This window comes from Nesoenas mayeri (assembly GCF_963082525.1).
Source record: "Nesoenas mayeri genome assembly, chromosome: 1".
NCBI classification, from domain to species: domain Eukaryota; kingdom Metazoa; phylum Chordata; class Aves; order Columbiformes; family Columbidae; genus Nesoenas; species Nesoenas mayeri.
The window spans coordinates 114,829,349-114,844,329 of record NC_137541.1 but is presented as its reverse complement, the minus strand read 5'-3'; the positions used below and the strand labels follow the sequence as shown (position 1 = coordinate 114,844,329).

The 14,981-nt window shown below is 41.8% G+C and overlaps 1 protein-coding gene across 1 annotated transcript in view; it reads left to right on the top strand.

Moving 5' to 3' along the window:
• SRPX (sushi repeat containing protein X-linked) overlaps positions 1–14,981 on the top strand; it is a gene marked incomplete at its 3' end in the record, with an annotated part of 51,892 nt that overhangs the window by 33,379 nt on the left and 3,532 nt on the right. Inside the window, exons 3-8 of the mRNA XM_080363646.1 lie at positions 3,429–3,620; positions 4,212–4,388; positions 10,581–10,707; positions 13,017–13,138; positions 13,824–14,003; positions 14,448–14,581. Coding sequence (XP_080219772.1) covers positions 3,429–3,620; positions 4,212–4,388; positions 10,581–10,707; positions 13,017–13,138; positions 13,824–14,003; positions 14,448–14,581 — 932 coding nt within the window. The remainder of the gene's footprint in view (positions 1–3,428; positions 3,621–4,211; positions 4,389–10,580; positions 10,708–13,016; positions 13,139–13,823; positions 14,004–14,447; positions 14,582–14,981) is intronic.

Below are 14,981 nucleotides of genomic sequence, written 5' to 3'. Positions count from 1 at the left end.
CATGTTGCAAAGTGTCTTAACACCCTTTACAAAGGAAATCAGCCATGTACATATGTACCTTATATATGTGGAAAACTTCAGGCATAAATATCTTGAACAGATTTGCTGAAGGGTTACCTAGCTGGCTGGGGCAAAAGCTCAGTCAGTGTACCTGAGTCCTCATCTCCCCTTTTATGCCCCTTCAGTCAGTGTTCTGTTAACTTCAGGTTTAAACCCTTCTGCAGAAAACATGAGGCCTCCTCCTTAGTTAAGGAGGTCCTACAACAAGTGGGAAAAACTTGTTTTGTTTTTTTTTATAATTGAAAAGAAATGAATGAAAATGAAGTTCAGGGTCTCAAGGCATGAGAAGAACAAGTGGGGCAGAAAAATTGGAAATTTTGGGGATGAAACCACTGAAGGGGAGATTCTGGACAAGCTGTTGTTAGGTCAGGAGGAGGAAGCAGCTTTCTCCAGGAGGGAAATGAGGCGAAGTCTGCCTGTGTGAAGCCAACGTGCAGGGCTTCCCCCAGAAAGAGGTCAGAGATGATGCCTGGAACTGCAGCAGTGGCAATGGGGCCGGCAGCGCTGGAAGCTACAGAGGTGGGTGCCGTCCTCACCTATTCCTTCAGCAGTAGCTGGTTGACTTCTCCTATCAGCTCTCACTCCTCATGCACTCTCTCAGTTTTAATTTGGTTCACAGCAAGAATGAAAAATGTGAGCCACTGTGATACAGCCCTTCAACAAAGTGGCCTAAGTCAGTTGATGTTTTTTTGGTTTGTTTTTTTAAATGTCTTCTAGTAATGAGATATATAGATTAGGGTGAAGGACAGGCAATAGTTCTAAAAACAAACAAACAAAAAAACCCACCCCAAAACAACAATCACCAAAACAAACAAACAAAAAATCCACAAAAGAAAACACACACACAAAAAACCCCAAACCATAAAAACCACCACAAACACGCAGAAAACACTCTTCGCCAAACCACTTTTTCATAATTGTGAGGTAAATAGTGCAGGCTGTATTTGACGTTCAGTGCTTCTAGAAAACAGGACCGTAGGTAGGCAAAGCAGAGGTGGGATGATTATGTGGCTGAGCCAAAAAGCTGAACTGCCCTCTGCCACTATCCTGCTGTGAGGCTGGTCGGCTCCTTTCCCGTGCCTCAGTTTCTGTGTATTTGGTGACACTGGGAATAACACTGCTTAGTTGTCTTTGTAAAGGGCTTTTGTGTGTATTGGGGAGATATAAAAATAAGCATGTCACAGCACAAGATGACTGCTTCAGAAACAGACTAGTTTAGAGGAACTTGGTTTAGTCAAAAGCTTGACAATTAGTCTCTGATTTTAGTCCTCAGATGCTATTTGTGTTGATTCGGGACCAGCACAGCAAAACGTAGGTACAAAATATAGTTTCCATTGGGAAAATGTAAGTATGTCCTAGAGACATTGTACACTGAATATAAATATCTCATGTATGAGAAATATAACAGGCTGTATTGATATTTGTAGATTTATTTATGTAGCCAAATAGTGTAGAAAAATGTACATAGTAACTATAGGAATTAAGAACTAGGAGTGAACATCTGCCAAAGATGAGTGAGAAATTATTTTTAAATGTGTCCTGTGACTTTGTAGGGATGAAGGCTAAAACTCTTTGCATTTTGTTTGTTTGGGGCTATTTTCCCATCTTTCTTGCAGACTTTGGAAGTTTTGTCATGTACCTCCCACATGTCACACTTTGTCACACAGGATTTCAGGACCTGCCATCTTTCTCTTTTTGCCTTCCAATCCCTCCCTCTCTCTCAGTGCATCCTTTTCAAACCTTGGAGCTGAGAAGGGGCAGGCTTAGCCACTCCTTGTGTAGGAAACTCCCACCAAGGAGCTGCCCGCTGCAGAAAAAATGCAGCTTTCTTGGTGCACCCTGTTGTCAAAGCTAAACAAATATTTTTAAGCTTTGACTGGGAAGGGGAAATCTCTAATACTGCACCCATCGATATCACAGTATGGTGTTAAAGCCTCACAAGAAGGTGGTACCTGTATCCTGAGCAGTATTTTAAAGGGTAGCCCTGAGCAGTTATTAAACGTTCAGTTTGATGTCATGTGTTTCCTTTTTTACCTTGGGCCCGGTCAGAACATCAGCCATGAAGTCTCAGCCAAATTCCAGTTTTCCTCTGACTTGGCAGATCGGTCCATGTTACTGACCTGCATCCGAGAGCAATTATAAGGTAGTTCTCATACTTTAGGCTGCGTGTCTGTGATATTAAGAAAAGGTGAGTCATCCACCCATCTTTGCAGATGAAGAGTACAACACGTGAAGTCCAGGCCTTTGAGAGCATCTAGAACTGGACTGAAATTTCTGCAGCTCGAGTTCCCTTTTCTGGATGTGTGCTAAGGATATAGCACGCTTATGAACAAACACTGACACTCTCTGAAGGATTTAACTGTAGGAAGTGCAGGGGTTTGTGCTGTCAAGTGCACACATTCTGCCTGAATGCATGTTGCACTCGGCAGCTGCAAATGACTACCAAAAATAGAGGAATAAGGTCAGATCTTGCTCGAAAGCTCTTCGCTTAGTCTGTTGGATTGGACACTCGCCTTCAGATTTAATCGTGGCAATGGTATTGTGCCCATTTGCTGGTAGAAGGCTATTTGAATGTTACAGTGTGGCACTGCAGAACCGCTGAGAACAGTGAGGGAGCTGCTGTTCTAGCACCCTTCACGAGTTCCAGTTCAGCCTTAATCCTGGGTCCTAACTTGCCATGTAACTTTGCAGAACTGGAGCTGTACTTAAACTCTGAGTGGTTGTTCTGACACATGGAGGATGTGTGCAGACAGGCTTGACGTATTGTATTGGTAAGGTGATTTTATCTAAGTCACGTCCTTTCTAACTGTGGGAGAGCTTGAACTATCAGAGTTTGGCCAGGGCAGTGTCTTTTTCTGCACGTGTTATTATGGAACATGTTTTTATTTAAATGAGCAGCGTGAGAGCTAAATGTTGCAAAGATTACAACTACAGCTAGACCAAAGGGGTTCCTAAATGCAGACTTGCATTCCTAAAGAGAAGTTAGATGTATCCGTTTGAAAACAAGAGGGGAAAAAAGGTCCGGTTGTCATCAAACTGTCCACATGGTGGCACACTTATTCCATGGACAAAAAACATAGAGCACCCCCCCCCCACCCCTCTACGCCCCACATTCTAATGGCTACTGTCTTTAATGTTAGTAGTAAAAAAGAGCTGCCAGTCTTTGAAGGGCTGACCTTCTGATGTAGAAGACATAGTGCACCTTGCTGCAGTGTTACTTCTCCACTTTGAGGATTGATGGCTTTTTAAATAAGACTTTTTTCCCATTTTTTCTCTGTGACCTTGAATAAAGAAAGTAATTTTATATTCGTGTCTGACCTTTTACATTTTGCGAAATACCATGTGTGTTTTTTTGTCCTCTGTGCTAGAAACGCCGTGGTGCTCCCCCATTAAGGTGAAACATGGCTATGCAAACTGCAGGACACCTCAAGGGCAATATTACAAGAACGTATTGGGGACAAGATGTGATATTCGCTGTCAAAAAGGCTACGAACTGCATGGCCCTCAGCAGCTAATTTGTCAGTCAAGCAAACGCTGGTCTGGGAAAGTGCTGTGCAAACGTAAGTGGCTATGAAATCTATGTGTGTGGCTTGCACCACAGGTTTAACAGATGATAAACTCCACTTGCCCATGAAACAATGAGCTTTGGGTGGTAATTGGCATTTTAAACATTGACAATATACTTGGGTATGTAGATGGGCTTGTTGCTGAGGATCTTAGAGTGGTACATGGCATGGTAAGTGTTGTGACTGGTACAAATACTCTTGGCACACAGGGGATGTTTTATGAGTGTAGGAATAGTTTTATGACAGAGTGACAAAGCTGCTTTAAAATACATCCTGTCTTGGATTTTATAAGCTGAGACAATTTGTGTCAGGTGTCTAAGTGGATTCCTGCAGTAAAACATTTTTTGACAAGAAAGGAATAGGTATTCATCATCTTTTTCTCATAAATATTATATTAGGCCACTGTGTATGTAGAGTTAAATTTGAAACACAGCTAATAAGGTCAGTGTGAAAAACCTCATGTAGAACATGACTTTCTCACACTTGTTGTTTGCTAGCTGCGTCTTTTTTTCTGTGAAATACCCATGTTCACAATTCTCTAAAGGACAATAAGAGGTTCCCAGAAACCTTTGTTTTCTGTTCCAGAAAAACGCTGTCCCACCCTGTCCATGCCGACCAATGGGGGCTTCAAGTGTTTAGACGGTGCCTACTTTGGCTCCAGGTGTGAGTACTACTGTTCACCAGGGTACCAGCTGAAAGGCGACCGTATAGTGACGTGCATGGACAACAAAGTTTGGAGTGGCCGGCCAGCGTCCTGCGTTGGTGAGTAGGATGGCTGGTCTGCATCCTGGAAAGTCTACATCTTGAGGTCCCTCAAATGAATTTCAATATGCTTTTTTGTGCAGTTCCTGGAGAGAAAAAGCGACTGTCCCTTTTGAGGAAGCAGAGAGCAGTTTTCCAAGGGATACAGAGTGCTCTCTATCTCTCACTTAGTACACTTAGTACTTTCAGTCCGAAGTGATGGCCTTCCCTACACATAAGCTGTCAGCTCCAAGCATTATTGCTGCAATAAAAATCAGGCTAGTGTAAGCGGTCAGTGCTTGACCATGCTTCTAAAAACCTTCCTTGATCTCCTGGGTGACCTGCTGGTAGTCTGTAATTACTGTGCTGCTCTTCTAGCATGTTTTCTGCGCTGGAGTCTGTTGTGCTGTCTGCAACTTAATAATAAAACAGGTTTGAAGCAAACCCCTTTGTCTGACCTCCCCTGTTGCTTTTCTTTCTTGGGATCATGTATTCCAAGTATATACAGGGAATATGAGTGGATTGTAGTTACAGCACAGTTGCAGTGAGCTAAACTGCATTTCAGCCTAGTTCGCGTTAGTTATGCCAGCAATTTTCATTACATAGTAAACATTCTCCCAGCAACCTCAGCTGGAATAATTATTTTTATAGACATAAATCAAAAGAGAGATAAACAAATATTTATATTCACCTTCCTACTAATGAGATTTCAGCAGATAGTGAAGTCTCAGCTGCTGTTCTTGTTTCTGGGAAGTCTGTGATGAAAGGTTCGGCAGCCACCCACAAAGGAAAATATTTTTTGGCTGTCTGAATTGGCTACCAGTAATTTAAGGTTGTGGGTGGTAGAGTATTTGTGCTCAATGTTTTCTGTGTATGGTAACTTGGTTTTCCTCAGAATGCCTGTGGCTCAGTCTAGGTTAGCAAATGGCCTTGGAGTCTCTCCACTGTGGCCTGACATTTGTAAAATTTTATTCAGGTTTCTTGTTACTTAGTGTTTTACAAATGTAGAAATGACCCTACTGCTTAGGTCTAGATTGTTCGTGGTGTCTGTTGTTTTTATTTACAAAAACAAGCCTTGTCCTTCTCCTTGGTGTGGGCAGAGGCAGAAAACCAAACCCTTTTAAGTTTGGAAATGATAAAATCTTGTCCTCTGTATTTCCTGGCAGTTTCAGAACCTTATTTATTTGCAGCGATGGGGTGCTTATTACAGAGAATGCTGTCTTGCTGAGTAGAGTAAGCATCTTAAGCAAAAAAAGAAGCCAAGTTAGCGCTAATGCTTCTTTTTGATTCCAAAAAAGCAGAATAGCTGTTGCATAGAGTGTGTGTGCAAGTCCCAAGTAACCCAGTAAAAGTAATACCACATAGTGTAGAGAAGACCCCTTCACACCTTGCGTGCAGACAGTGCCTATATGCAAATAGTGAGTTATGCATTTGGCAAGCTGTTTAATAAGGTTATCTTTTGACTTCTTGATAGGTAGGATAGAGTTGTGGGGGGTTTTTTTGTTTTTTTTTTGGGGGGGCGTGACCAGGCGTGACCCTATACAGTATCACGCAGTTTGCACTTGAACACAAATTCCTTACTGTAATTTATTAGTTCAGAAAAGTTGCCAGAGAACTGCAGCCTATAAAAGCTTACAAGTGGCCAGGAGAGAACTGGCTGAGCAGCTCACTTCCAGCTGAGGAGCAAAACTAAGGTGAGGGGAGCAATGAAATACAAAAGCAAAGAGGCTTTTTTGTTTCTTACTTTAGCATGAAAGCGATTAGTTGCACTGTGCACAGTAGGAGTGTTATGTGTGATCATAGGCATGGGCTGGTAAAGTTTGTGTCATTGCAAATAGGTAGGGACACCACAGCTATTAGCTTCAAGTATGAAAAAGTAACTGCAGACCTGAGTTTCTAATCCTCTTGAAAACAAGGGACTTTACCCTTTTGTATCGCAGTTGCACTGCTTAGCATTTTTGCACAAAACTATGTGGGGTTCAAAGTGCATAAGTGAAGGTCCATATAGGAAAGGCATCAGGCTAACATCATTGCTGCAACAGTTATTCATTAAAAGGGGAGAAAAATTACAGTTTTTGTAACTCAAGAAAATGTGATCTGTTTTAGCAGTCACTTACAGAGACCCTTACAGACCATGAGTATTCTGTCCTTAGCAAAGCATCCTCTCTCTTCCCTGTCCCCTTCCTATAAGGGGAATGATATCTTTCATGTTGCTGAAATAACTTTGATTAAAAAAGATCAACATATAACTGGGTTTGGTTATCAGCTGAAAGTGCTAATACTCTAATAATATCTCAATTATATCCTTAATGCAATATAACATAGATTGAAATAGGTATTTTCCAGAAGACTGAAATTTGCACTGTTTTCTACAAAGGTTTCGTTTTTCTGATGACTGTATAACAGAGATTGTGGTAAATGGCTGTCACTGTGCTAAGACATCCTTTTGTCCCATCCTAAGACTGTATTGATAGGTAGTTCACTAACAGCCTCCAAGTACGGATGTCTGAAACAGGCTTTGCACTTCGAGTCATTAATTATACAGGCCCTGATAATGGATGTTTTGAAGTACAGAGCAATGCCTTGTGGAGAGAGGTGGGCAGAGCAGGACAATGTTTTTCATTCCCCTTTTTATGATTTCCAGTCTCTTCATCTCTTTATGCTTTTGACACAGACTAGTATTTTGAATTATCTTCTAGCAATCGTTTAATGTCATCAGCCGTCAGTAATAACAGCTTATTTACGTAGCAGCAGACTGTTTACCTGTCTCATACAGACTGTTGAATAAGCAAGCAGTGGGCATTCAGTACCATCCTGTTTCTTTCCTCTTGTTGTCCCAAATTCACAAGCAAATAAACAAAAGTCTTTCATAAACTATGAGAAAGGCAAACAAGCTCTTTAAATTTTGTTTGATATTGTTAATATGGCCAGTCTCAGAGTATGTTTTTTAAAAATAGAATCTAAAACCTACTTGAAAACAGCATTTTTCTCCACAAAGTTCAAAAGACAGCTTTAAAATCTGTTATTCCACTGAGGACCTCTCGATGCAATATGTCTGCAATGCCGATTCCCAGTGTGGAGCCAGAGCATCAGTTGCTGCTGCCAAGTAGCCAAGGAAAGTGATAACTTAAAGGAAAGTAAATGAAGTAGTGGCTGAACAGCACCAGATTTTATGAAATCTCAGTTTCCTTACCTGAGATGTAAACCTTACCAGTGAGATTCACCTATTTAATATATAGCCTTGCTGAACAGCTTAAATAAATCCTCTTGACTTTTCATCAGTCTGTCAGCAGTGACGCTGCAGTAAGAGCGTGAGACCAGCCGTACGGGGTCAGACACCTTGCAGCGTGTCCTGGCTCCAGCTCTGGCCTGGAACACTTATTAAGCGAGAGAGTCTGACAATCCGTCACTTACAGGATGATTTCTCCCTCTGATAAAACCTCTCCAGCAGTCAGCAATCTTGTGGCTTCCTCCAGCAGGGTTTGTTTGAAATGAGTTTAGTTTTCTGACCTGCAAGTGGGCACCTTGCTCATGTCACACTCTTTTTTTGAAGGTTTTTTGGGAAGATTGTGTTTCCGTTTTGTCACTTTTGCATTTGCCCAGATGTTCTCTGGTCACCTTCTCTGCCTTTAAATGGGTTGAATTTTTTTCAGACCTGTCTTCCTTCTGCCAGGCTGTGGCCAACGTGCTTAATGTGCTGTAAATTGGCTACGACTTTGTATAAAGGCACAAGGAAAAAGACCTGAGCGCCTGTTTGTTTTAAACACATCCCAGCAGCCACTGAAGTTAAAGAGCCTCGGTTAGACAGCTGCTTTCTTTTGGTCCATTTCAAAGTGAAGTTATGCTGGTGGCGTTTATTTGGTGCCTGCTGAATACTAAAAGGCAGCTGAAATGACCAAAGTAGATACCTTTTCCAGGAATTTTTAAGTCCAGGTCAAAAGGCTGCCTGGCCCTTGAGTGCTCGATTGGTTCCCACAGCAAACTGTATTGTTTGTCTTTGTGATGTGGAAGTCCAAGCTGGTTCACGCCAACCAGTCTTCTCTGTGCTAAATAGCGTAATGACCTTTCTGATTAATTAAGTGCTTAAAACACTGGGTCCTTAAATGCCATGCTGTCTTTAAATAAACATAATGCTGGAATAAATATATGCTGTCAATAGCACAGTGGGAAGAGCTGTTGCTGCAGTAAACCAGAGCCAGAAGCAGCCTTGGTGAGACTGAGTTATTTCCTACCCCAGCTCAGCTACACTGGGGGGTTATTGAGAGCAACGTAGTTTTCTAGAGGAGGGCAGAGCTCTCGCTGGCTGTGATGTGAGCGTGTTTCCACACATAATGAGAAGGTACTTTAAAAATAAAGGAGTGAATAAGGAACATGAGGAGATGAAACTGTGTTTCCTACAGCTGGAGTGAATTATTGAAAAATCCTGCTGGCTTGTGTACTGTGGCAGAGTAGGGAAGGAGGAGTGAAAGGGCTCAAAAAGTGAAGAAGTTAAAGAAGCCGTAAAGAAGAACTAAGCACCTTATGTATCTTTAGTGAAGGGTGTTCTTGTAAAGTACAGGAAGCTTCAAAAGCTGCTTATTGGATTGTGCTGTTCGTTTGTGATTGCTCCACTCCCTGCAGCAGGAACCCACTCTTGCTAGTGTCTCCTTCTAGCAGGGTCTACAGAGAAATCAACAGTTATTTTCCTAATACTATAGGGAGATATGTATTTTTTTCATTGTATATTTCCCCCCAAAAGCCCCACAAAAAATAAGCATTTGTTTAAGGCAGTTTGCAATATTCCTGATGTTTTTGAATAACTTTGATAGGACTTGTCTGTGCCTCCCTCCCCGCCCCCGCCTCTGCAAAATTAAGACAGGAACTCTTCTTATGGAAGTGTCTCACAAAGCTGTGGTGTTTGGGGTTGGAGGAGAACTCTTGGAGAAGAAACAGAAATAAGCTGTTTTTCAAGAGTCCCAGGTTCCTGGAACACCATTAAAAGTTTGAAGGGGCTATAGCGGGGCTGCACTTGCCCCAGTTTAACTGGGAGAAAACACTGTAGAATATGAGGGTCTGTGAAATTATTTTTTATATTTGCTGCTTTATAAAGACCAAAACCTTTTATCATTGCTATTTTTCTGAAAGAAATCCAGATTGTACTTTTTGTGTCTGCCCTGCAAATGAAAAAACAAGGCCTGCCACCCTTTAAATTGAAGCAGCATTTTAGGGATTGTTTTCTATTTGCAGGTAAAGAGCAATCCTGTCTTCTGTGTTCATTTTTAAAGCTGGTATATGAGTCCATGAATTTAGACTTCATTTTGGGTATAACCCATGTGATAGTAAAAAAACCCCTGAGACTAAGCTATTAAAGATAGATCTATTTATTTTTTTCTTTTAAATTAATGATTGTGATGGTGTTTGGACTTGGTTTGCCCAAGTATTCCTGCTGTGCTGGAAGGATTGGTAACAGAAGTGTCTGAAGATGAGTAGCTGTGGGTCACCTGTGTCCTCCATCAGGGTCTTTTATTGTCACTGTTCCTTTACTCCTAAATAATAGTCACAATATTCTAGTAGCAGTTAGACAAGCTTTCAAAACTTACTCTGTCTGGTTTTTTTTTTGTATTACCTGTCAGGCATTATTATTATAAGAATTACTTGAAAAAAAATCAAATACAGCAGCAATTCCCTGCTAAACGACAATTTTGTCAGTCTTTCACTGTTTCTCTTTTTGCCATTGCTGCAGGAAAAGTAACAAAGAATTTAACAGTCACATGCAAAGTTATCGTACAGAGAGAGGTTTACGTTCAATGTGCTTTACAAATGGTCTTAATCACGATATGCACTGCACAAACTAAGAGAGGTAGAGCAGATAAATAGAAGGGTCAAGCTCCTTGGGTACAATCTTCAGTATCCCTCCTTAGAATTCAAAGCTAAATACTGTGGATTTGTGGACATTGCTTTTTAACTGGGGACTAGATAAAGAAAGCTGCCATAACTACTTTTTAATTAGCTTTTTGCACTGCATTGAGGGGTTGATTACTGTAATCTCTTATTGTTCATACAAAAAGGTGAGAAGTACAGGCTCCACCTGCCTTGGCTGGGATGGGTCCAGCGGTGAGGAGTCCAGCTGAAGGTGGTCACCAATTAGACTGACAACAGGGCAAGAGCTGTGAAGACAATGCGTAGCTGTAACATGTGCACAGGTGCCCATTTCAGTGACGTTTCTTTCAACAGACACTGAACCTCCAAGAATCCAGTGCCCGAGCGTGAAGGAGAAAACCGCAGAGCCCAACAAGCTGACGGCCAGAGTGTTCTGGGACACCCCAGAGGGACGGGACACTGCTGACGGGATTCTCACAGAGTAGGTGCAGATCACAGTATCACAGTATGTTTGGGATTGGAAGGGACCTCAAAAGATCATCTAGTCCAATCCCCCTGCTGGAGCAGGAACGCCTAGGTGAGGTCGCACAGGAACATGTCCAGGCGGGTTTTGAATGTCTCCAGAGAAGGAGACTCTACGACCCCCCTGTGCAGCCTGTTCCAGTGCTCTGGCACCCTCACTGAGAAGAAGTTTTTTCTCAAATTTAAGTGGAACCTCTTGTGTTCCAGCTTGATCCCATTACCCCTTGTCCTATCATTGTTGGCCACCGAGAAGAGCCTGGCTCCATCCTCATGGCACTCACCCTTTATATATTTATAAACATTAATAAGGTCACCCCTCAGTCTCCTCCAAACTAAAGAGACCCAGCTCTCTCAGCCTTTCCTCATAAGGGAGATGCTTCCATTTTCTCCTTCTTATTCTGGGTTCCTCGGTTAGTAATTCAGCTGATAAGGGTGGCTAGGCACCCTGTCCTCTTAAGTCATCCAAGATGCTTATTTATAGCTGTCATATGTCAATGGCCTGTAAAAAATTACAATTTTAATTGAAAAATTAAAAATTGACAACTTGAATCATTCAGGACCTGGCATGTAGAGGGCTAGCAGGTTGTCGTGGTTATTCTAGAGCTTATGGAGTAAGTGACAGTAGCTTTTTTGACTGCACCTGTGAAATTTTCGAGAGCATTTTGTGTGTCTTTTCTCATATACAAGTTTTCTTACAGCGAGCTACCTTTTATACATAACAATGGAAATATAATAGTGCATTGGAGGTAGCAGCAGAGGCAATTTTGACTGTCTTAAAAAAAAACCCACAAGACAAATTGTGTCACAGAACAATATCTGCAATCATCTTTAGGCTTCTTCCTGAAGTAGCACTGGCTACTGATGTCACAGCATTCTGCAGTGACTTGTAAAGTAATGCCTCTCCTTTGAAATTTAGGAAGCTTTACACATCGGATTTAAGCTTAACACTTTCTTCAAAATTTCCTTGTCAATTTTTATGGTTTCACAGTTACATTTTCCAGAAGAGCAAGGTGCACTTGTGATGGTATCACTGTCTCTGATGTACCCATCTTTATCATGTAGGATTTATGGCAGTCTATCTAGTTCATTGTAATGGAACGAGAATGGAAAGAGTATAGAAAATCTGCTTTTTTCATTAAGCAACTTACATCTTTTAACTCTATGTTAGTGAACTGGTTAAGCTTAAAATGTCAAAGTTGTAAGCTTAAAGATATCTATAGTTTTATGTGAATTCAAAAAACCTGTTGAAGAAGAATTCATTACACAATTGAAAAGAATGTTGCTGTTAAGGTCTAATGTGATAATTCTATGGCAATTAACAACATCAAAAAAAAAATAAGCCTGATAAAATAAAAATATTGAAACGTGTTGCAATAAAGAAATTCCGAAGTCTTTTTGATGAAACTGTCTGGCAGACAGAAAAAAATTGAGAGAAACTTTTCCCAGTGCAGAAGAGGCTAGCTGTTGAATCTGTGGAGGCTTTTCCACAAATGTGATTGTATAAAATCTTGCTAAAATGTGATGTTTTATAGAGTGTACAGTGCTTTCCTTAAATGCCCTGGGTCCTGCAGTACATAAGCTTTCCCCTTGTGCGTCACAGTGCTCAGCCTCACTGCTTCAGTATCAAGGGTACGTTTAACACGTCTGATATCTCCTGACACGTTTGCAGGATAGGAGCAAGTTCCAGGTGATAATGCTGCCGTGGATCACCACACCCTTCTGCTGTGACAATAAATTTTGCTTTCTATTCAATTTTTTGTACATTTGTATAGCCACAGGAGCAGTGCAGAGCAGCCAGATGGGGTACGTCCCCATCATAGGAGGCTGAAAGTTTTCTTATGCTCTGCTGGCTGTGGATTACGCTGCAGCCCTAACAGTGAAATATTCACGATACAAAATGAGGGAGGATCAATCTCAGTTTTTCCTTATGTAAGGAAAAGAAAGCTCCAGTTCCTATGGGCATGGCGTGATGCTTGGCTACACTACGGATTGTCTTACAGGAAGCAAGCAGGCTCTGCTCACTCTGCCTCCTTGTGTCAGCAGGGTGGGTACCCTTTTGTGCAATGCCAGGGTGGGCTGCTGGTAGCAAGTTTAAATACTCTGGTCTCTGCTGTCAGTTCCTTTCTTTGTTTGCTTTCTTGAATCACGTAGTGCAGCCACACAATCTTAGCATGCCACAACATTCACTCTTCTAGCTTTTACCACATTGTCAGTAGGAAAATACTGGTGAATTTATGAATGTCTGTTCCATTTTATCTCCTGTTTTAGTGTTATTTTGAAAGGCTTGCCACCAGGGTCACATTTTCCAGAAGGCGACCACAAAATCCAATATACTGTGTATGACAGAGCTGAAAACAAAGGCACTTGCAAATTTCTTGTTAAAGTCAGAGGTAAGAATGATGTTTTCCCCTCTATAAATACAGTCATTGATTTGCATCTTGCTTAGTAGGCCATTTGAGAATTGTCCTCATTTCTATATTTGTCTGCATGTGTGTGTGTGTATAAACTGTATGTTGATGCTGAAAGGGAGAGCACTGTCTTGCTTGAGACCCTGGGGCCAGGCCTGCAGCGGGGTGGGTGGCTGGTGCTCCCACATGTTGAGCACAAGCTTCATGGATCAGTCCTGCCTCCAGCTCTGCACCCCTTCCCTCTGGCTGGCTTCTCCCTGATACTTAGCTTGTGAGCTGCTGAAACCAATACGCAAAGGAGCTTTTTCAGCTGTGACTAACATCTGTCAAGCAGGGCTGCCCTTTCACAAGTCCAGGTCTTGAAATCTGGAGTTGAATATACAGAGATGAAATCTGTAGGTGTCAGCTTCCGCTCTGTTTGTGCTCCATGACCTGTTGTCACCATGACACCATAATCACTTGCATACACTTATACATCTGTATCATTTTACTTTATGTATGAGTTAAGTGGGTTTTGTTGGTTGGTTGGGGTTTTTAAGTACATGACTCTAATAATACAGCAAGTAAACACAAAGATGTTTTCTCTGCTGGTATTCCACTTGCCGTGCTACCCTAGTAACAAACAGGCTGATTCATGCCTTGTCTTTTTTTTTCCTTATGCTTCAAGTCAGGCGCTGTGTGAAATTAAACGCCCCAGATAATGGCTACATCAAGTGTTCAGGTGATGGAAATAACTATGGTGCTACGTGCGAGTTCTCCTGCATTGGTGGCTATGAGTTGCAAGGAAGCCCAGCCAGAGTGTGCCAGTACAATTTGGGGTGGTCAGGAGTGGAGCCAACCTGTGCGCGTAAGTGAGTATTTCACCACTTTGCCAGAAGGGCTGCCAGAGCAACGCTTCTCTTGGCAGTGAGAATTTGGGAAGGGGGTGTGGTGTGGAATACAGCTGCAAACTTTAGTGCCCCAGAGGTAAGAAACAACATCTTTGTCACTTCTGCCAATTTGCACTTACAGCTGAAGTGCCAGCTTTGGCTGCTCTTTCCTAGGATGATGGCAGTACCTCACAACTGATTGTGTGTTTTAGACCAAAGCTCTGTACAAAACTTGACATTCTGGAGTCAATCTATATTGCAAGCCAGAACAGCTTAAGATAAAATTGTTGGCTCCAATAAGGCTGCTATTTCATCCATACTATTCTCTTGTTCCCCTGCTTCTACTGTCTAACAGTTTGTGCTTTTAGAAATAGATCTGTTTTCAGTATGCTCTCTAACTTTTGTTTTAAATTTAATTCTAGCCATGAATATTAATGTGAATGTGAGGACTGCAGCTGCACTTCTGGATCAGTTTTATGAGAAGCGGAGACTGCTAATTATTTCAACTCCTACTGCAGCCAACTTCTTCTACAGGATGCAGTTGGGAATGCTGCAGGTAAAACAGGTTTGGGGGAGGGTGCAAATAGTATTTTTCTTTAAAAACACAAGAGGACAAGCTCTGTTCTTTGATGTAAATCCACAAACTTTAACTGTTATCTTGCAGCCACTGGAGGATCTGGCTGAAGCAGTAGCAGTTCTGGATTAATCCTTTTTATATGGTTTGAGTTTAAACATCTCCCCAGTCTCTAATTCAGCTCTGTTCCGGATTGTGCTGCCTCTGACTGCACACTCACTGAATCCCAGGCAGTTCTGGCCCTCTTTCACCCTCCCCAAAGTAATTTAATATTAACTCGTGCTGAATAGTAATTCCCTAATTCAGCTGCTAAAGCAGCTGAAAGAAAAAAAACATCCAGCACTTCAGTGGTTGCACTTCACGCAAACCAGGCTTACAGACT